This window comes from Myxocyprinus asiaticus, chromosome 37 (assembly GCF_019703515.2).
Source record: "Myxocyprinus asiaticus isolate MX2 ecotype Aquarium Trade chromosome 37, UBuf_Myxa_2, whole genome shotgun sequence".
In the NCBI taxonomy this organism is placed as follows: domain Eukaryota; kingdom Metazoa; phylum Chordata; class Actinopteri; order Cypriniformes; family Catostomidae; genus Myxocyprinus; species Myxocyprinus asiaticus.
In genome coordinates, this window is record NC_059380.1 from 760,001 (window position 1) to 783,600 (window position 23,600).

General features: G+C 37.9%; 1 protein-coding gene across 2 annotated transcripts in view; it reads left to right on the forward strand.

Moving 5' to 3' along the window:
* LOC127428089 (collagen alpha-2(VI) chain-like) overlaps positions 1-23,600 on the forward strand; it is a 31,170-nt gene that overhangs the window by 3,323 nt on the left and 4,247 nt on the right. For both annotated transcript variants that reach the window (XM_051676160.1, XM_051676161.1), the window contains exons 2-27: positions 1,173-1,262; positions 4,263-4,870; positions 5,044-5,064; positions 6,429-6,494; positions 6,825-6,878; positions 7,002-7,046; positions 7,137-7,163; positions 7,262-7,288; positions 7,702-7,746; positions 9,684-9,737; positions 9,832-9,894; positions 9,986-10,048; positions 10,132-10,185; positions 10,287-10,322; positions 10,402-10,464; positions 10,936-10,998; positions 11,096-11,158; positions 11,542-11,604; positions 11,699-11,749; positions 12,053-12,151; positions 12,504-12,566; positions 15,286-15,321; positions 15,431-15,476; positions 15,559-15,711; positions 17,813-18,268; positions 18,358-18,396. In XM_051676160.1, coding sequence (XP_051532120.1) covers positions 1,181-1,262; positions 4,263-4,870; positions 5,044-5,064; positions 6,429-6,494; positions 6,825-6,878; positions 7,002-7,046; positions 7,137-7,163; positions 7,262-7,288; positions 7,702-7,746; positions 9,684-9,737; positions 9,832-9,894; positions 9,986-10,048; positions 10,132-10,185; positions 10,287-10,322; positions 10,402-10,464; positions 10,936-10,998; positions 11,096-11,158; positions 11,542-11,604; positions 11,699-11,749; positions 12,053-12,151; positions 12,504-12,566; positions 15,286-15,321; positions 15,431-15,476; positions 15,559-15,711; positions 17,813-18,268; positions 18,358-18,396 — 2,440 coding nt within the window. In that variant the 5' untranslated portion in view covers positions 1,173-1,180. The remainder of the gene's footprint in view (positions 1-1,172; positions 1,263-4,262; positions 4,871-5,043; positions 5,065-6,428; positions 6,495-6,824; positions 6,879-7,001; positions 7,047-7,136; positions 7,164-7,261; positions 7,289-7,701; positions 7,747-9,683; positions 9,738-9,831; positions 9,895-9,985; positions 10,049-10,131; positions 10,186-10,286; positions 10,323-10,401; positions 10,465-10,935; positions 10,999-11,095; positions 11,159-11,541; positions 11,605-11,698; positions 11,750-12,052; positions 12,152-12,503; positions 12,567-15,285; positions 15,322-15,430; positions 15,477-15,558; positions 15,712-17,812; positions 18,269-18,357; positions 18,397-23,600) is intronic.

The following is a 23,600-nucleotide window of genomic DNA, read 5'->3' on the forward strand; positions in this document are numbered from 1 at the left end:
TTATTGTCATTTGTTTCATTTAATATTTAGTCCTTTCAGATGGAAAACATTTATACATATAAATGATGCGATCCAAAGTGCATTTGAACAGCGGTGAAACACTTTCTTATGATGTGTTACATTCATACGAGCAGACAGAGAAGTACATTTGAAATAAGTTTGGAGCAGAAGAAATAGAAATAAACCTTGTGTAAACTGTCAGTTTTACGCTGAGCTAAAATGTTATTTCTAGCCATTTTACATGCACGTTATAGACACGATCATATTTTTTTTATCAAGAAAATTCATGTTGATTAGTAATTTTTTTTTCTAGTAAGACCTTTGATATTAGTGCAAAAATCATATTCTTGATAATAATTTTTTTCATTGTTTTCCTGTAAAAATATCTAAAAATCCTTAAAACAAGATCAATTGCATAAGATATTTAGGTTTTCAGAGAATGTATTTTTAACTTGAGTATTTAGTCTTACTGTACTGGCAGCAGGGGCGGACTGCCAACACAGTAAAGTGAACAACATCTCTAGTGTGTCCGCTCACTGTTGATGAATGTTTCTCTCACTCTGTTGTACTCTTTTTGTCTCGGATCATGCAGTCACCACTGAATTGATTGAAACTTCCAAAACTATATCATATTGACACTGATCAGACTGGACCATAGATGGGCCTAGTAGAAATCATGGAGGTAGTTTGAATGTCTTTAATGTCTTTAACAGGCACAGTGTTGCTTGGTACAGATTTGGGAGACATATAAGGTACACATACATGTAAAGTGAGATTCATTTGAAAGTCAACTTCTGTTTGAACATTTTCAAAGTGCTTTCGTCAGATTTTTTCCTAAATCCAATTATTGTTATTTATTATGGTCATAATGAGCTGAATATTAGATCCATGCCAGAAGAACACTTGCAGTTGAATTCGTGCAGTGGAGTGATTCTGTGTTCTGTTTATGTCAGTAGTTCATGATATTGGGATTGTATCTCAGAGTACTGTGAAAGATTCCTGTATAAGTCATCAGTGCCAAATTCTGGGCTGGAAGGACATTTTTACTGTCTGTACTCTATTTAATTCTGATTGCTTATAAATGCTTCTGCTTAACAATGATAGAAGTGCACTAGCTGATGCGATTTCTGAGCATGGTCAACAACACATCCTGTTTGTGTGTGTGTGTTTAGGAAGGAGAATGAGGATGATGATATTGTCACTCCTTCTGTGTTTTTTCCTGTATGATGCAGCAGTTCGTGCTCAGGACACTGTATGCACACGTGAGTAAATGCTTGCTTTATTAACTGACATATCTTTTACTTTTTGAGCCGTTTTGACTCAGAAATACATTTTGTGTTTTATGCACTAAAATAACAGTCTCATCGAAGTTTGGGGAATGTGTTTATTATGCTTCTACTCCAAACCATTGTTGAGATTGAATCACTTAAATGCCGTCTGAGACTTTCTTTTTTAAACTTGAAATGTGTTTCTGGGACAAAGTGACTCCATAATAATGGAGCAGGTCATGTAAGGATTAAACATGCAAACTTACTAAAAACAATAAAAAATATTTGATCCAGTTTGGATAAAACCTGTGAATGGAAGCCGAAAACTATTTGTGCTTGACTCTATGGGCAAAATTTCTATTTTCAAACAATAGCACGACACACAGAAGTGCCTTCATGATACACCAGTTTATGAATAAAATGTGCTTTTTAAAAGTTTAAAACGCATTTGACTTCCGTAATGTGACATGCTCCAAGTGAAACAGGATATTCACAAAGATGTAAAAATGTAGGGCGGGACTCATCAGGAATTGATTGCATGCTGTAAAGTGTCTCTATATGATGTGGTTAAAATATAAGAGGGCTTGATGATGTCAGCTAAAAGGAAAGTTGTTTCAGGGGCGGAGCAAGACATTTTTTCTATCTGTTATTCTATCTAATGTATTTTGCCGATAACTAAGGTGGTGGAGAAGGCAGATAACCAACTAATCGGCCAATATTTTTTAAAATCAATTTATAGCATGTTAAAAACTTTCTTAACCTTTTATTACTAACACATAGAGACTACAAGAATCCAAAATGAACAAAATCATAGATGCAGTTTATTGTGCAACCAAAATAACAATAATGACCAGAAAAAAGATTTGGAGCATAATGTGGGACTATGAACAAACCTGAAATACACTTACTTATTTCGGGACTCTTATTTTGAAAGAGACTTGGCTCTGTTACAATGCTCTGTATTTAAGTTTTTACCAAATTTTGCTTTTCATAGAATAATTGGAGACTCCAAATTGTCCCGTAGGTGTGAGTGAGAGTCCCCCAGCCACTGGGGGTTCCATCAGGAAGGGCATCTGGATCACGGATGGTCCGCTGTGGCGACCCCTAACGGGAGCAGCCAAAAGATGTTTTTCATAGCCTATATATTCACCAGATAAAGACTTTTCCATATATATATATATATATATATATATATATATATATATATATATATATATATATATATATATATACACACACAAACACACACACACAGTGTATATATATATATATATATATATATACAGTTGTGCTCAAAAGTTTGCATACCCTTGGAGAATTGGTAATATATGTACCATTTTTAAAGAAAACATGAGTGAGCAGGCAAAACACATTTCTTTTATTTCTTATGGGATTCATATTCAACTGTAGGTTATTACAGAATGGCACAATCATAAAACAAAACATGGCAACAATGAAAAAAATGAAATGACCCCTGTTCAAAAGTCTGCATACCCTTAGTTCTTAATACTGTGTATTGCCCCCTTTAGCATCAATGACAGCGTGCAGTCTTTTGTAATAGTTGTCTATGAGGCCCCAAATTCTTGCAGGTGGTATAGCTGCCCAGAATATTTCCTCCAGGTCATGCAAAGTCTTTGGTCGTCTTGCATGAACCACACGTTTGAGATCTCCCCAGAGTGGCTCGATGATATTAAGGTCAGGAGACTGTGATGGCCACTCCAGAACCTTCACCTTTTTCTGCTGTAACCACTGGAGGGTCAACTTGGCCTTGTGCTTAGGGTCATTGTCATGCTGGACAGTCCAAGAGCGTCCCATGCACAGCTTTCATGCAGAAGAATGCAAATTGTCTGCCAGTATTTTCTAATAACATGCTGCATTCATCTTGCCATCAATTTTCACAAGATTCCCCGTGTCTTTAGAGCTCACACACCCCCAAAACATCAGTGAGCCACCACCATGCTCCACAGTGGGGATGGAATTATTTTCACTATAGGCCTTGTTGACCCCTCTCCAAACATAGCGCTTATGGTTGTGACCATAAAGCTCTATTTTGGTCTCGTCACTCCAAATTACAGTGTGTCAGAAGCTGTGAGGCATGTCAAGGTGTTTTCGGGCATTTTTTGTGGCATTGATGCAGTAAAGGCTTCTTTCTGGCAACTCGACCATGCAGCTCATTTTTGTTCAAGTATCGTCGTATTGTGCTCCTTGAAACAACCACACCGTCTTTTTCCAGAGCAGCCTGTATTTCTCCTGAGGTTTCCTGTGGGTTTTTCTTTGTATCCCGAACAATTCTTCTGGCAGTTGTGGCTGAAATCTTTCTTGGTCTACCTGACCTTGGCTTGGTATCAAGAGATCCCTGAATTTTCCACTTCTTAATAAGTGACTGAACAGTACTGACTGGCATTTTCAAGGCTTTGGATATCTTTTTATATCCTTTTCCATCTTTATAAAGTTCCATTACCTTGTTACGCAGGTCTTTTGACAGTTCTTTTCTGCTCCCCATGGCTCAGTATCTAGCCTGCTCAGTGCATCCACGTGAGAGCGAACAAACTCATTTACTATTTATACACAGACGCTAATTGCAATTTAAAAAGCCACAGGTGTGGGAAATTAAACTTTAATTGCCATTTAAACCTGTGTGTGTCACCTTGTGTGTCTGTAACAAGGCCAAACATTCAAGGGTATGTAAACTTTTAATCAGGGCCATTTGGGTGATTTCTGTTATCATTATGAAAAGGAGCCAAACAACTATGTGATAATAAATGGCTTCATATGATCACTATCCTTAAATAAAACAGATTAATCGGTAAAACCGATATATCGGTCCACCTTTAATGTGCAGTGATGAATCATTCACAATAAGCTCACGAACATGTATTAAGAAAGTAAATATGGTCAGTTTTGATTTCATTTTCACTATATAACCAGAATTATGTCATTTTAATATTATTTTAACTGTATTGTTGTGTTGCTGTGCGTGTTCTGTCCCTCCAGAAAAAGTCGAATGCCCCATCGACCTGTACTTTGTCATTGACACCTCGGAGACCATCGCTCTGCAGGAGAATCCACCAGGCAGCCTGGTCGAAAGCATCAAAGAGTTCACCGCAGCCTTTGCTAGGAAACTAGAAGATGTTGACTACAAAGGTTTAGTCCAGATCAGATGGTCTGTGGGAGGTCTCCACTTCTCTCAGCGGCAGGAGATCATCAGCGCTATCACTAATAAGGATGAATTCATCAGGAGGCTGCAGCCCATCAGGTATCTGGGCAAGGGCACGTACATTGATTGTGCCATCACTAACATGACCCAGCAGCTGGTCCGCTCGCCATCCAAACCCAACACCAAGCGCTTCGCTGTGGTCATCACCGATGGTCACGTGACGGGAAACCCATGCGGTGGGATCAAAGTGGCCGGTGAGCGAGCGCGTGATGAGCTCATTAAGATTTTTGCCATTGCATCGTCCAGGAATCTGGAGGAGACGGGACTTCGGGAGATCGCTAATTCACCCGCTGGTGTTTTTCGCAATAAATACATGGCGGTCGATCTCTCGGGGGGGCGGCCTTTCATTGTGACATCAACAATCGACCGCATTTACGACACAATGGTAATACACTGCCTGTCTAATGTTTTTGTCCGTGGTGTGCACTGCAGTGGTATAATGTAATAACAGATACAGTATTTACTATTGAAAATATAATTTTAAGACATGATTTAGTGCTTCGTGCATGTTTGGGGTCCATTAACTTCCTTGTCCTTTTGTGTCTTCCTCTCTTATAGCTTCATCTGGCTTATCAAGAGGTGAGATCCATATCAGCTAAACTGACATTTCATTGTTTTTCTATTGAAAGCAACATTTTGCATCACTTTCCTCAGAGCTGTTACTCAGTGGCTGTTGAATAGATCATTATTTTCTTGGCAGGATAAGACACAAACAAACACTTTTTAGTAGGGGACCTGGGTTCAAATCTGGACCTAATCTATACATTTTTTAGGGATGTCCCGATACTGAAAACAGGTCTGATACCACGCTCATGTACTTGTACTCGTACCGCAAGGTCTGACATACGAATGTCATTCCGTATACATTCAGTGCACAATTTAAAATCACATTATGTCCTAGTGTGATTACTAAACCATAAAAGCTGTGATTTAAGGAGATAAATACTGTATATAGTTTGCATTTGCTGTGTTCTTCAAATGTGAGTGCTTGTGAATGCCAGCTGCTTACGCACATACATGAAAAAAACACCATCATGAGCATTGCACGCTAAGTTTGTAGTAGATGACAGCGAGCAGAGCGCTAATTCACTTTGTAGCACAGGGCACATACAGACTATAGATTTATTTAAAGAAATAGCAGCCTTTTGCAGTTTAATAATCACTTTGAGTCACGTAGCTTTTCCAGACAGAAATGGAAAGGGCTTCACTCCAAAATAAAAGCTCCTGTTACCGGTCCTGCTCCACTCGCTCCGAACGGGAGGAGTGTGCACTAATGAAGAGGCTAAAGGCTACAGCTCCTAGTGTCAGTCGCTAGTGCGTCTCTTGATGCCAGGGGAGTGAGGTTTACACATACCACACAGCTATCACGTACAAGCTGGCTACCGTTACACTTCCGCCAAAATAAAAGCTCCTATTCAGTTAAAACAATGTGACAGAAATGTAACACTATTGCATAGTTATGTAATATTCACTGAAAAACTACTTATAATAAATCAATAGTTATAGTATTATACTTAAGCAGTATCTCACATTTGTGGTGCTCTGTTACGCAGCACTTTATCTGACAAAAATAATTCCAATGTTGTATTTTGGATTGTGCTGTGAGGTTCTGTATAAAAGCACTTCATTTTATGAAAAAAATAATACAATAATATTTTACTTACAATAATAAGTTAAAGAGCAACTTTGGCATTTTGATGACTTTTGTGTGTTCCACCAGAAAACATTCGTACGAGTTTCTAGTGACAAGGATGGATAGATGATAACAGAATATTTAGTTGAAGGAAAATGATGCAGAAGATGTGACTGGATTAAATAAGTGACGAAACATGTTCGACAGAAAAAGTCTAGTTGTTTGGTCCAAAATTCTGCTATAACTCTGAGGAGTGTCATTGTATCATCTGATTTCTAACCTTTCAAAATATCATACATATTTTCCACAGTGCTACTCTGCCAAATGTTTGGAGACTCCAGGACCTCCAGGTCCTTCAGGATACAAAGGACAGAAAGTGAGGCTCTCTAATTTTCTAATTTTATTTTGAGAATATTTTTTTGCCCTCTTCACTTGTATTGAGATGGTAAATGGAAAGAAAGCACTGTTAAGAGAACTGTGAAACATGAAATATGATTTAATATGAATAAATCAACCTGAATATATATTAGGTTACACCAACAAAAGTCATTTTTAAGGTTCGGATGAAGTAGAAATAGCACCTTCATGTAACAGCTGCTTGGAACCACTTTGTACAGTGCAACAAATGATGGGGAGGAAAGGACATCAGAGAATGTCACAAGATGGATTCAAACTCACATTGCTTGTATCTGTCTGATTATTACAGGGAGCTAAAGGAGATAACGGTGACCCTGGCCCTAAAGGTGACAGAGGGCGTCCTGTGAGTACAAACTAGTTCATGAATGTGCTTTGGTAAATACACCCCAACATTTCGTTTGAACATTTCAACCAAAAATGAAACTGAATTTAAGTTATTAACGAGGGCTCATATCAAAACCTACAGGGAGATCCAGGTATTGAGGGACCCATCGGACATCCTGGACCTAAAGTAAGTTCCTCACGTTCATCATGTGCTATATTTAATTGAAATGTCCAGCTTATATGTCGTACCCACCACACTGTTTTTGTTCTCTTTTAGGGAGAGCCGGGTCTCAAAGGTGAAAAGGTACGATTTCTCTCAGGGTTATCTGTAAGATCTGATAGATTAACACACACTTAATACACAAATATTGATTTCTGACACACAACTTCTCTGGTTTTTAGGGGGAAATTGGAGCTGCAGGGAAAAAGGTACGTTTCTCAAGCTATTTACTTATCACTTTATATTCTATCAGAAAAGACTCAGGGTTATTGGAATTAATGTGAATGTAAAGATGCTTATTTCATTTGGCGTAAGCCCCGTGTTACGGTTTGCTTGAACTGATGATGGCAGGGGGGCGGAGCTTAATCCCACCCAGGATGGGACCTAAACCTGTGGTGATGGGGTGGAGGGGGGTGAAAACAACTGAAGTTTGCAAACAATGACAGACAGCTGTGCATACTTATAAAGTGGAGGCTGTTTTGTGATTGGATGAGATGCCTGATATAATGAATCCTGAGAACATCCTGCTAGAACTAGGCTTATGCTTCTATTTCCAGCATATTGAACCATCCATGCTGCATGCATTAAAAAATATTTAATAAATGTTTTTATTCTCTAACAGGGTGTTGCAGGAATATCTGGCCGTAATGGAACAGATGGACAGAAGGTTAGTTATGGTTAAATTGGTGTAGATTTAAAGGTTGGAAAGAGCTTTGTTAGGCTTGTTTCACACAGCTCAGGTGAGCAGCGCATAAGAGTAGCAGCTGCGTAACTGCAACAGCTTTCACACTGACAGCGTTTCTGCTGTGCAACCCATATGCAGCTCTGTACAGAAAATAAAGTGATTTATATCATCGCATTGAGTATTTCCATTGATAACAGCCAGAAATTAGTATGGTGGCGCCAAGTATGGAGTGGTGGTGGTGTAGTGGACTAAAGCACTGAACTGGTAATCAGAAGGTTGTTGGTTTGATCCCCACAGTCACCACCATTGTGTCCTTGAGCAAGGCACTTAACTCCAGGTTGCTCCAGGGAGATTGTCCCTGTAATAAGGGCACTGTAAGTTGCTTTGGATAAAAGCGTCTGCCAAATGCATTAATGTAATGTAAATGTAATTAATAATAATAGTATATAAATATAGCTGCAAGCAGCAATAACGGGGCCAAGGCAACCGTGACAGGTCACCTAAGTGAAATTAATAGCAAATAGCATACTTGCTGATAATTTTCGGCAAAGCCGTTTAAAAACAATGAGGAATTACTTGTAACACCATAAAATTGCTTATAACTTTTGACCAGTAGGTGGCGCTGTCTCCGAATTGCTCAGGTTGCTTCAAGGCATAGTGGTGATAACATGTCCCAAATTTCATTTCAATAGCTCAAAGCGTTGTATAGATACAGCCTCACATCCTGTTTGTCATCCTGGCGGTCACATTCGTAAGACCATATCTTGCCAATGGTTTGGAATATCAAAGAAAAACAAAAAACTTTTGTGCAGCTCGGTCTGAAGATAATTTGAGTAAAATTGGTTGAAGGTTGGATGAGATTTGTAGGAATGAAAAAATGTTTTAATATAATTCAGAATGGTGCACAGACAATACGACCGACCATGGCACAATTTGGTATCAATGTATTGTGCATGTCCCAAGGAATATGATAAGACAAGGCTCATGATAATAAGGCAAACTAAACAAAAGTTCTAAGCAAAAATATATATTTTTTTAGATTTCTTCACCACAAAGTGGAAGTATCCCCAAACTGCACGTGCACCCTCAGGTCATGGTGGTGATGATGAAACATATCAAGTTCCATCTCAATATACTCAAGCATTGCCAAAATACAGCCTCATTTTCTGTTTGGCATCCACGTTGTCACTTTCATAAGGCCATTTCTCAGGAATGGTTTTGAATATCAAAATAGATGATCAATCAAGATAGATCAATAGATGAATAGAAGTAAAATGTATGCAGATTGGAAAAATTTGTTGAAGGAGAAGCTAAAAAAAACAGTATTTTCTTTCAAATAAAATGGCAGAAAATCTGGTACGCACAGTTTTCAAGTTACAAGCAGAAAGTGCAACTTTGACCTGTTGGTGCCGCTGGACGGTTTGAGATAGAGACCCCAAATTTGCCACCAGGAATGTTCAGACTCTCCCCTACTAGTGTGCCAAATTTCACAACTTTTTACCGTACGGTTCTATGGGCTGCCATAGACATCAATGGCTGAGGAAGAATAATAATAATAAGCAGAAGATTAACAGATACAATAGTGGCTTCAATCCTAATCATTATAAGAAACTAGATCATCATACAATTTACATCCATCCACATGGACTGGTATGCAAACCTCAAAGTATGCAGAATACAAACTGTTGAATCATCTGGATTCAGTCTGATTTACAAAATAGGAAGTGTTTTTGTGTCTGTCATCTCTATTGCACCTCATGCAAAGTGTAAATTCTGTAACCTGTTAAACTTGCACAAGCTGTGTGAAACAGGCCTCAGAGTGTCAACAATTTAATTTAATTAAAAATTTAACTAGAAACTCAGGGAGTCATAAAATGTTAGTAATATAAATGACTGTTGAAATTCCAATGTCTAAACAGGGAAAAATCGGGAGGATTGGCGCACCTGGCTGCAAAGGTGACCCAGGTGACAAGGTGTGTCAGTCTTTTTTCCTTTTGCTCAGCAGTAATAGGATATCAGTTACTTGTGTTATACATGATCACTGACAAATTAATGGGTTTTTCACAGGGTCCTGATGGCTATCCCGGAGATGTTGGTGATTCTGGTCTTCCAGGAGCTCCAGGAGAGAAGGTAGATACATTTCACAAACAAAAGTTAATTATAAGCCTGTGAATTTCTTCGCATTGGTTCGAGATGTCATGGTTTCACACATTGTTCTCAGGGAGATCCAGGTCGTGCAGGAAGATCAGGTCCGCCCGGCCCACTTGGAGACACTGGACCCAAAGTAAGTTATCAGAACATTAGAGATTACACTGATATTGACCATCAATTGTAGTCAGGTACTTTACTTTCTGACGCCCCCTACAGGGAGAAAGAGGAAGCCCCGGATCACCTGGAGTTCCTGGCTTGAAAGGACCTGCTGTATGCATATGTTTTTATTTACATCATTATTTTTATTTCAGCATTCTAAATAGATGATTTTTTGGATTGGATGTTAAAGGGAATTGTCTTTTGTTTTACAGGGGGCGGCCGGTAGACAAGGACCTAAAGGCGATCCTGTGAGGAGATTTTTCTTCTGCATGCCATTTTTCTCATGTAAAACTGATAAAATTGTGATGTTTTACTATTGTATTTTAGGGGAGACGAGGTGACTTTGGACCTAAAGGCAGCACTGGACCTAATGGGCCGAAAGGGGACAAGGTCAGTATCTAGAATCACTGAAAATGAAAATATACAAACATATACATATACATATACAAAGCTGTTGATATCAATTAAAAATATGCTTAATATAACCTGCAGTGTTTGTACTCCAGACATGAATGATCCCTTAAATCGTGTGTGTTGTTGAGGAGAGGTGTGCTGGTACTTTACTAACAGATCACACTTACCATTTTCACCTGGGAAAAAACCCCATAGACTTAAGTTGAAGGAGGAACTCCAGTCAGATCTAGAGACCTTTTGACTTGGGCCAGTAAGCAGCCACCCAGCAACCACTCAGAACACCTTATACCCAAATGCATTGTAATGTGCTACTCAGAACACTTTAGCAACCACGTAGCAACACCCTGGCAACCACCCAGCACCCTCGCATCATGATGGCATATGTCACTGATGTAGATAAATTAAACATCCTCGCTAATTAATCCAAATTATTGTAATGTTTGACAGGGTGAACCAGGCCCTGAGGGGCCGAGGGGTCTGGCAGGTGAAATCGGTGACAAAGGATCTAAGGTGAGAAGCTTTGATTGGATTCTGATATTTACTGTTGATTTTAAGGTAGACATTATTAAAGATTAACAATGTGTTGGGTTTTATTTTGAAACCCTAGGGCGATGTAGGACTTCCTGGACCAAGAGGCCCGCCGGGAGCTCCTGGGGAACCAGGAAGAAATGTAAACAAATTACCATCAATACTCCAAATCCATTGATACCTTTTGAATATTTTGCCACATATTTGCCACCCATGCATATTGGCTGTCTCCAAGACCAAAGGCAACTGCTTTGATGCCTTACAAATTTTATTATTATTACAATAAAACTAAAACACACTGTCAGAGTGTTGGGAATATTCAAACAGGTTTCCTCAAACACCAAATTTGTGGCAAATTGCTCTGCCCACTTAAGTTTTGGCGACTTTGTATGTGCAATGTCACCAATGATGAATGCTGTAGTATCAGTGGTGGCAAAACAGAATCAACATTATTGTCTTACAGTTATATGTGATGTCTTGAGTGGATCTGGAATATTCATTTGCAGCATGTTCTGTGTGTTACAGGGTACTCTAGGTGACCCAGGTGATGCAGGACCAAGAGGAGATCCTGGCCCCCCGGGACCAAAGGTACATCACAGAGAGTCCCCTGAGATTTAAACATGAGTCATGCATCAAATCAGTGTTTTGTTGTAACATAGAAAGTCTCGTGTTCTTGTTGTAGGGAGATTCAGGCAGACCTGGGTTCAGCTATCCTGGACAGAGAGGACCTACGGTACTGTGATTCTGACAGTTATCATTTTACATTGTTTAACATTACATTATGTTGTCTCTTGTCTTATGTTTGACCATTAAACTTTATGATTGTCTCAGATTAGTGATTTCCCACTTAGCTGTGCTAGTTTCATGTCTCTCGTATGACTGCAGTCTCTTTCTTCTCATAATTGATAAAATCATTTCAACTCAGATCAGTGTGTATTTATGTGGTAAGTAGCTGTGAAATACTTGGGATAATGTACAGATAGACCCTGATGTATTATCCCTCAGATAACATATAAACTGCTGATTTGTTCCACAGGGTGACAGGGGCGACAAAGGTGCACCAGGGCCCAGAGGAAGTAGAGGAGACTGTGGATCGAAGGGAGACCCAGGCCCCAAAGGAACTCCAGGAGGGCCAGTGAGCAAGTTTACTCATTTTAGCTTCAGTTTTTCTTTAGACGGTTTTTGATGAACAGTGTTTGTAACCCATTTTGCTTCCACCATGTGTGAAACAGGATATTCAACGATGACAAAAAGGTAGAGTAGGACTTGATTGTAACCTTCAGGAACTGATCGGGTTTTGTGAATGGTGTCTCCATATGTCAGGTGTTTGAGGGCAGGGGTTTAAAATAAGATGGCTTGGTGACATCAGCAGTTTGTCTTTGAAAGATTACAAACACAGTCATGTTAACAAAAAGTGTTCAGTGATTCGTAGTGTAAGGTCTGGCATTACCGGACAGAAGGGATCTGATGAGGACTTTGTGTTACAGGGAGAGCCCGGACCCGCTGGAGAGCCTGGACCGAGAGGGCCGAGAGGAGATGGAGGAAGAGATGTGAGATTACTGAATGTCGTTTTCATGTTTAGTGCATGAGGCTCGTTCTTCATACGTATTAAATGATATGGCGTATTCCAGATTTTGTAATCGTGATATTCCTCTTTAGCTAATTCTGTTCTTCAAACACATGAGCGGATTTGATTAGTATATCTGGATTGAGTTGTCTAACATAATTGCACGTTCCTGTGTTTACTGACAAGGGCACGTGTATCGATACTCGAAACCATGATCAGCAATGCAACGATTGGTTGCCAAAATGACAGACCAATGTAATGGCATCATAAACTTTTAGTAAAAATATGAATATGATATAAATAACTTACATAAACTTATATAAGAGATTTGTTATTTGTACGTATATAACATTGTAAATATCTGGTGTGTTCCAAAACCTAGTGAGCATCCTCCTGGAGGCAGTGTGTTAAGACATCATTGGCACTCCCCTCGCGTCATCTGTATTGAAATCAGTTGCGAGTCGAGTCCTGTGCGCTGTGCGTGCGGAGCGCTATTTGAATGATGCGCTGAGCTGCCGCCAATGTAGAGCGTTCCAAATCGCTCTCTTATGAGGCATTTCAGTAAAGATGCCTATGTAGGCGGGAGACAGCGAGGCAGTTCACTAAGTTTTGGAACAGACCCATATACTGTACATATATAGACATATTATAGATATGGTGTAGATATATAGATATTTCTGTATTCATTCATTTAAAGAGAGTCGTAACATTGATGTTAACCCCGGCCAAACAGAAAGTAGTCTTAAAGGGGTAGTTCACCCAAAAATGAAAATTATCTCATCATTGACTCACCCTCATGATATCTGTGGCAGGGCGGAGGGCGGGGCCGGGTCATGATTCCGCACACCCGGCCCCTAATAAGGCTGATTAAGCCCGAGAGGGATAAGGCCAACCTGTGTGTGTGTTGGTCTTTTTGGTTAAGTTTATAATAAAATGTATATTGTCAAGCCGGTTCTTGCCTCCTCCTTTTCATTGAACTGTGTTACACTATCCCAGGTGTGTTCTTCTTCAGCAGAACATATTTGAAGAAAAATATCTCAGCTCAGTAGGTCCTTAAAATGCAAGTGAATGGTGATCAGATCTTTTGAAGCTCCAAAAATCACAGACAGTCAGTGTAAACGTCATCCATACGACTCCAGCGGTTAAATTAATGTCTTCTCAAGTGATATGATCACTTTTAGTGCAAAAAAGATCAATGTTTAATTACTTTTTAACCATAAACCATCACTTCCAGTAGGCTTCACGAGAGGGTTGAGTTCACGTGGTCTCTCGAGTGATGTATTCGCGTTGGCATGTTACAGATGTAATCTCACGTTTTTCTCTCATTTGAGACATCCAGGATAAGCACACAAACACACCATTGTGAGTAAACAAACAGATAGAAATACAGATCTATGCCAAAACCTATGAAGCTTCTGTACAGCGTTCCTCCTACTCACTTGTAAACAGCGCTGCTCTTCCTGGTGTGTCACACGTGCATCAGTTCTCACATGAACATGCCAACATGATAACATCACACACATGCATACTGCTGCTAACCGGACTTAAATATTGATCTTTTTTTGCACCAAAAGCGATCATCAGTGGAGTCATATGGATGACGTTTATGTTGACTGTCTGTGATTTTTGGAGCTTCAAAAGTCTGATCGGCATCCACTTGCATTTTAAGGACCTACTGAGCTGAGATATTTCTATTTTTCTTTAAATATGTTCTGCTGAAGAAAGAAAATCATACACAGCTGGAATATCATGAGGGTGAGTAAATAATGAGAGAATTTTCATTTTTGGGTGAACTATCCTTTAAAAAAGGAAACAGCCAAATCGCACAAAATAAAGAGAAAAGTTGTGAATAAATTAAATGTGTAACATTATTTTCAATTGCACTTACTTTTGATTTGCAACTTTTTTTATTATTATTTCAATGTCCTTACCTACATGAATTTTACAAATGCACAAGGGCATAAAAGCTCTCTTTATAAGTGTGCCTTCTTACATGGCCGAAAAACAATGGAAATCATGAAAGATTTGTTTTATTATGTTAGAGGGATATCATGTATACTAATGGCACAAATGCAGACATCACTCTTTCATTAAGTTCTTTGCAGCTGTTGAGCTGTAAAGGGTGCAAAGAACCAAGGTCAATGCAGAGAGAAAACCCTAAAGTTTATGCATGAAAAAATTTTACGGAAAAAAAGTTGATTACTCCCTCACGACTAAAGCAGTACCTCTAAATGTGCAAAATGGGCTGTACCTATTATTATCCACAATATTATTATTTTAGTAAATTTGAAATTATTCATTAAGTTATAATTATACTAAATGTATTATGTGCTTCAAAAGGGTGTTCTCGTAAGCATAATTCAGAGGCTGGGACAGGCTTTCAGTATCGCATCCAGTAATAAAGGTACAGTCTAATCCTGTTTACGTTAAATAAGTCTGTTCCCGAGCAGGTTTGAGCCTATGGAACTACGAGATGTTCTAAGAGCGCAACAATCTAGGATCAGGTCAAATCGTCAACAGTGAAATCTGGATAACTCCCTAATCAACGTACAAAGAACGGGCCCCTGATGTGGGATATTTTATCCAGATAGATATCCATTATAGATATGAGGAGTTCACCTGTAAATGACATCACACAACTACGATGTTGATGTCATCACTGCAATTTAAGCAATTCATAATAAATATTGTGTGTTTAACAGGGTGACCCTGGCCCAGAGGGAGACCCCGGCCTTACTGTAAGCACTCCATTAAAAAATTCAGATTTTGTAATCCATTAAAAATACATAATTATCCCTTAAATATAACTTTAGGGATGCATATTGAATATTTGGTCAATTTTCTTAGGAATGTGACGTCATGAACTATATCAGAGAGACCTGTGGATGCTGTGGTAAGATTCGTATAAATTTGTTTGAAAACGAACATGTTGCTGTGTTGGCGTAGGTTAAAAAATTGTGTCATTTCTGTTTCAGACTGTGAAAAGAGATGTGGCGCTCTGGATATTGTGTTTATTATTGACAGCTCAGAGAGTGTGGGATTGACAAACTTCACCCTGGAGAAGAACTTTGTCATCAACACCCTCAACAGACTGGGATCCATGGCAAAAGATCCCAATTCTGAAACAGGTTAAGAGACTCTACAATTAGCTACAGACCAGTACATATACTGTATACATTATACACACATACAGCAGGCTACTGTGCAAAAGTTTTAGGCACTTGTAAAAAATGTTGTAAAGTGAGGATTTTTTCAAAAATAGTGCCATGAATAATAGTTTTAGCAAGTGCAGCAAACATATATCTGGTGTGAGCATCCTGTGCCTTTAAAATAGCACCAATTCTTCTAGTATCTTGGAGAACTTGCCACAGTCAGGGCCAAAAAATTTGCTTTTTTATTATGGGGCTATTAATATTTGCCCCCTGGATCTGATTTTCAAGGGTATTTTTATCTTTATGATAGCATTTAAAAAAATATTTTTTGTAAAATTCTTGAATTTAATTGCTTTATTAATATATATATATACATCACACACAGTATATTTCAGATTTATTCAGTAAGGTTACCTATAAATTAAAATATCTTATTTTGTGAAAATATGCATGAGGTTTAGAATAAAATAAAAACAAATAAAAAAGATGGAATTTATTATAGGGCATTTTTTTTGCCCCTACATTTTTAATTTCGGGGGCGTTTTCGTCACAAGCCCCCGTTCATTTCTGGCTCTGGCCACAGTTCTGTGTATTGTCTCAATTGCTTCTGTGTCTTCATGAAATCCCAGATTGACTCTAAATTAGAAGATATAAAATTGCAATCTTAAGGCAAAGGTTCATGTGACACATCTAATGTGTGTAAGGAATTACAGTATTCTGCCCTAAAATATGAGTTCCACTGACCTGATCTCAGAATGGTTGCATCACCTAAAAAGCTTGATTATTATGAAAACAAAGAAATGTTTACAACTTGGTGCTGCCACACGGGGGGGTCCCGGGGGGGGGGGGGTCCCACCCTGTCCAAATGGTCATCATCAATTGTAGAATGGGCATGAGAATGGGCCATGGAGTACCATCTCAATGGGGTGCCTGAGCATAATTAACACACAGACCACCATATCTTTTAGGGGTCTTAATGTACTGTACATGAAGAGCACAACTTAATTTACATTGTGGGTGGAAAACTGTTTCACAAACTGGTAAAAGCTTTGAGTTTACGACGTTCGTTGTTCAGTCTGACTCCGCTGAATCCAAGGTACTTCATGTTCTTTGTCACTGCTACACTGCAACAAAGACTTCAACCTCTACAACCCCAGACCAAGACGTCCATCTTTCCTTTCTTTGTGTTTTTATTTTCCTTACATGTGCAAAAGACTTTTTGCACAGTACTGTAAATGCTATATATATATACCGTCACTATTTACTCATCCTCATGTTGTTTCAAACTCATATGGCTTTCTATCTCCTGTGGAACACAAAGGAGAATTTCCACGTTGCTTTTCCATTCAATGAAAGTGAATGGAGACGGATACTCTCAAGCTCCAAAAATAACCAAACAGCACCATAAAACGGACCAAAATCTATGTTATTATTCACTGAAAATCTTCCCCTCTGCCACAGCTCTCAAATCTCATTCATGTCTGCGTGCATTATAACATATTGTGAGAAGACACGTTGGGTTAGAAATGATGAAATGATGACGCCATTTGTTCTCACATTTCTCATGATCTATCGTCAATTAGCGTGTTTACATGCACATTCTTTATAAGCCAACAGCATGTGTGGTTGTGTAAACGCAATCTGTGTAAGAGCATAAACGGTTTAAGAATAAACTGATCGACACGGGTAGATTTTTGCTCATTACGATTATGATTTCGTGCTGCATGTAAACAGCTTTACCAGCATTCTTAGCAGCTTATCCATTGTGCGGATGCTTCTTCAGGGTTTAATAATGCAGAGAATAATTCGATTGTATATCAAATCTCATGTATTCGCGGATTACGTGCTTTGTCGGATTTTTAAAATAAGCTGATTTTTGGGAGTTATCAGAGCATTTGTGTTTGTAAACGGACTCATTCATGTCAAATCTGGTCTTTTGGTGCTTTTTTCCTGCTTTTTATCAATCCGTTGTGGCAATATTCAATCTAAATGAGCGTAGTGGCACTTTGAACCAATTTAGTGATGCAGGAGTGGTTTTATGTTTTCCGACTCTACTTGCATTTGTTATATTTTGCAGGAACGCGAGTCGGCGTCGTCCAGTACAGTCACAATGGAACATTCCAGGCGATTCGCCTCAACGACTCCAAGATCGACTCTCTGTCTGCCTTCAAAGATGCTGTGAAGAAGCTGGAGTGGATCGCCGGAGGAACGTGGACTCCTTCGGCCCTGAAGTTCGCCTACGATAACCTGATCCGTGGCAGCCGTCGCGCAAAGGCTAACGTGACGGTGGTTGTGATCACAGACGGCCGGTACGACCCACGCGATGATGACAAGCTGCTCAATTACCTGTGCACAGACACCAGCATTGATGTGAACGCCATCGGTATTGGCGACATGTTCGATCAGCCAGAGGAGAACGAAAGCCTGAAGTCTATCGCATGCAGAAAAGATGGCAGGGTCATGGGCATGAGGCGATTCGCTGATCTGGTCGCGGAGGATTTCATTGATCGAATTGAGGCCGTTCTTTGCCCAGGTGAGTCCCGTAACTGGCCTTCAATTTGCCATCATGATATCCATAAAATGTACAAATCCCTTACATTAATACTATGTTTTATGTTTTAGATCCAGTGATTGTATGTCCTGACCTTCCATGCAAAAGTGGTAAGTGAGAATTTTCTTTTCAGCATGTTTTTCTAATTTGTCCCCAACAAGATTAAAGAGACATAATGAATGTTTTTAATAGGGATGCACCGATGTATCGGCTGCCGATATTTATACTATCGGCATATTAGCGGTAATAAGCATGAAAATGCTGATATGAAAAACTGATGGTTTATATATAATTAATCAGTACCACACTTTGTAAAAACTCTAAAATTAAATTTTTATTCTTTCTCGTTCTCACATTAATGGGGGAAAATGCCATAAACGGGAAACCATCCAAAGCGCTTTAAAACCAGCAAATTTTGACTTCTGAGATATCGGTATAATATCCATTAATGCTGCATGATTGAGGTGCAATTACTAGTTTTAAACTGCAAAAATGAAAGTGCAAAATTTTTTTAAAAGTATAAAATTAACTTTTTTCCCATATCAATCATCATGTTATCTTATTTAGTTATTTTTTGTATCTTTTTGATCTTGTTTTTATCTTTCACTGTGGCTTGGCCAACAGATCCCATTAGATTGGAAATTATTTATTGTTAGAACAGTGAAAAGCTTCTGTACATCTTTGTAAATTTTTTAAGCATTCCTAAGTAAAAGTGATCTGACGACAAAATACGGTAAGTGGCAAATTATTGGTATCGTTATCTACCAAACATTTTCATATCGTGCATCCCTAGGTTTTAGTCTACAGATGTTTTAAAGTCAACACATCATATACAATAAATTTCAGTATCTTTCTTCTGTTTACACTTCACAACTGTATTTTAATTGGCTTTTTCTTAGGGTTTGAATAGGGGCAATATACTCTTCACAATACTTATAATATTGCTCATGCAGCATTACTGGATGAAGCTAATAGCAGCTGTATTAGTCATAAGAAAGAAATGAATAAAAACAGGCTAAAAAAATCTTATGTGGTTAGGCTATATTTTTAATGCGTTCTCTTTAAAATCGTACAAAATGCACAAATGCATTGTCCATGCACACTGCCAGGAATACTATCAACGATCAGCATTTTAATAATAAAAAAAAAACATTTGTACAGCAATAGTTTAGCACACGGGTTTTCAAAATGGGTCCAGGGATGTTAAAAAAAAAAAAAAAAACATGATTATTTTATTGTATTGTCAGCCCTATTCTTTAACTGTAAGAATTAAAAAAAAATTCTGCATATAGGTTTGCGATAAAAAATATTTCTTGAACCTTTAGCTGTCACCTTTTTTCCTGGGGGTTGTAAGGCCATATTCTCAGTTAAGCTGCTTTGGAATAATATTTATTGAAATTGTAATTTAATTGAAAACATTTCAAGGTTTATATACAAACATAAATAGTGAAAATATAAAGATTAGGGGATAAAAACGTAATAAACAATACAAAATTATTATTTTCTGAGTATTTATTTGACACATTTTTTTTTGAATTGTTTACAAAATATGTATTTTAGGACCAGGGGTCCCTCACAAGGGGATCATCATATATTGGGGTCCTAGGCTTTGAAAAGTTGTAAAACCCCTGGTTTAGCATACATAATAAATGCTATGTTACATATAAACAAATGAAAATGTTATATACGATATACATTCTTCTCTCTAGGGTTTTTATCTGCGCAACACCAAAATATTGCTGTTGGAATGTTTTATCCTCATTTCGGAGAATTCAGTAAAGCATTGCTTATATTCAGATATTAAATGTTTGTGGAGTTGCATGCTCAAATATAGCCCACAAACATTGCATTAACATAACTCTAGTACTACAACCTCAATTCCAAAAGATTTGGGACAGTAAGCAAAATGCCAATAATAACATAGAGAAGTGATGGTAACTTTATTTTAAGGGTCCACAATAATTCACTAGTTAAGCATAAATAAGGCAGTAATTAATAATGAATTAAATGTTTAGTAAGGCTGTCTGAGCCATAATTTTCAACTTATTAAATGTCATAAGACCCCACAATAATGCACTAGTTAAGCATGAATAAGTCAGTAATTAATAATGAACTGATTGCTTAGTAATACAATCAAAGCCAATGTTTACAACTTATTAAATATCCTATTTCTTAATAGAAAGTCTTGTATTTAATGTTCTATTTCTGAGACTAATAATCTGAGAGTAATCAAGTACTGGCTTTACAAAGTTATACTTATTAATTGCTAATATCTTGTAATAAAGTCAATTTGACCCCTTGCTGTAAAGTGAAAAATGTACCTTCTCAAATTATTGCTTTGTTTTGCATTTATTTGGTGGTATTCAAGTGTTCTACTAAGTTTTTAATAATGAATTGCTAAAATGTGACTTCCAGTTCTAAAGTCAAACTTTTACTTACACAAGTTATTGATTTGATTGTCACTTTCAAAGAATTATATAATTTTCACAAATAATAAACATGTTAAAATGAATGCAAATTCTGCAATTGTTTAACCATTTATTAAGCATTTAATTTTTATTTAGTTTGCCATGGGACACAAACTGAGTTTTCGAAATATACAATAAAAAATGAATCACAAAAGCAGCATTAAACAATCATAAAAGTAATCCATTTTAGTTGTGCGCTATAATCCACGTCTTCATGTAGCTCTGTTTCAGGAATAGACCCAAATTCAAGCCTTTTATTCAGTGATCTCCGTCATCAGCCGTAGCACCTGTAACAGCTGTCATCCCACTGTGATTTCAGATTCAAAACATGGCGCAACAAGAAGCGTTACAACATGGGTTTTATGGCAGTGATGTTGAATGCTCATTGACTCACACGTGTCTCGTGACCCATTACGACCTGCCATGTTCCGTGATGTTTTGATTTGAATGAAATATGACAGCACCTTCACGGAGTGCGTCAGGAGAAGATTTCCAGCTATTAATAGCTTAAATTTCTCTCTCTCTACCTCACACAAAGCTAATATATGCCGTCAGGTATGCAGCACTTCGTCGTTCTACTTTTGTACTGAATTTTGCAATTTTTCTGTATATTGTAACACAAACTGTCTGATTATGTTTACTTTATTGTCGAAATGTGGTTATGTTTAGGGGTAAGGTTAAGGGATCTAAAATATCTATAAAATAGTCAAATGTTTGTTCATGTTTCAATTACAATAAAACTATATGAACTATTTAAGTTTACTGAAAATATCGTAATCACCTAATAAGTATCAATCAAATCAATAACTTGTGTAAGTAAAAGTTTGACTTTAGAACTGGAGGCCACATTGTCTTCATTTTAATATTTTAGCAATTCATTAGTAACAAGCAAAGCAAAGCAATAATTTGAAAAGGTAAATTTTTCACTTTATAACAAGGGGTCAAAATGTCTTTATTACAAGATATTAGCAATTAATAAGTAACAGCTTTGTAAAGCCAGTACTAGTTAGCATGAATTACTGGCTTAATACTGGTTAGTAAACTTGATATATGATGGGTCTCAGAAATAGAGCATTAACTACAAGACTTTCTATACAGAAATAGGATATTTAATAAGTTGTAAATGATGGCTTAGATCGTCTTACTAAGCAGTTAGTTAATTATTAATTACTGCCATATTCATGCTTAGCTAGTGCATTATTGCGGGGTCTTACAACATTTAATAAGTTGAAAATTATGCCTTAGCCTTACTAAACATTCAATTCATTATTAATTACTGCCTTATATATGCTTAGCAAGTGCATTATTGTGGACCCCTAAAATAGTGTTACCAAAGTGCTATATTCAAAGCACTACAACAACACATTATTTGATGTTTTACCATGTGAATGAAACTAATTTAAAATCTAACTGCATTCTATTTCATTCATTGCAATCACTCTAATTGCAATCAAAAAAATGATTGCAGCATGCTCCAAGAAAGTTGAGACAGTTGAGTGTTACCAATGTGTAACATCACCATTTCTTCTAATAACACTTATTAAGCATTTGGGCGCTGAAGACACAAGTTTGTTCATTTCAGCAAGCAGAATTTTCTCCCATTCATCCATTATGCAGGTCTTCTGCTGTACAATTGTACGGGGCCTTCATTGTCCTATTGTGCACTTCATAATGTGCCACACATTCTCAATTGGAGATAGTTCAGAACTGCTGGTAGGCCAATCTAGCACCTGCACCCTGTTTCGCTTATGCAGCCATGCACTTGTAATATGAGCAGTATGTGGCTTGATGTGGTCCTGCTTGAAAATGCAGGGACATCCCTGGAAAAGACAGTGTCTGGATGGCCGTATATGTTGCTCCAAATTTTTTTTTATATCTTTCTGCATTAATGGTGCTGTCACAGATATGCATGTTACCCATGCAGTGGGCACTGACACACCCCCATACCATGACAGACACTGGCTTTTGGACCTGATGCTGATAACAGCTTGGATGTTCCTTTTCCTCTTTGGCCCGGAAAACTATTTAAAATGTGGACATGTTTGAACATGATTCCACTGTTCTACGTTCCATCTAAGATGAGACTGAGCCCAGAGAATTTGGCAGCGCTTCTGGACAGTGTTGATGTATGGCTTCTCCTTTGCATAGTAAAGTCTTAACTTGCAACTGTGGATGTAGCGATGATTGGTGTTGACTGACAAAGGTTTCCCGAAGTATTCTAAAGCCCATGTTCATGATATCCATTACAGATGCATGACGGTTTTTAAAACAATGACGTCTGAGGAATCAGAAATCACGTGCATTCAGAAGTTGGTCTTGGCTTCGCCCTTTATGCACGAGATTTGACCTGATTTCTTGAATCTTTTAACTATTTTGTGCACTGGAGAGGGTGAAATGTCCAAAATCCTTCCAGTTGTCTTTGGAGAACTTTGTTCTCAAAGCGCTAGGTTGTTTGCTGATGCATCTGTTGGCATATTGGCAAGCCTCAACCCATCCTTGCTGTTGAAGGACTAGGCTTTTTTTGGAGGCTGCTTATACTGTATGCTACAACTTGATTGCCTCTCCTGTTTAACATCAGATTGTTATTAGTCCTAAATTGCCTCTCTCTCAACTTTTTTGGAATGTGGTGCAGGCATCAATTTCAGGAAAAAAAACAAAAACATACATCTTCAAAGCAATGCTGTTGATTAGGGAAAGCATGACGTAACTTGTCTTTATACTGTTTTTGTTTGAAATCAAAGTACATTTACAAATCACTTCTTATTGTTTTAATGGGCATTTTGCATTCTGTCGTTCTCATGAAAAACACAATCAAATCACATGAAAAGCCGCTGCCGTTAACGACA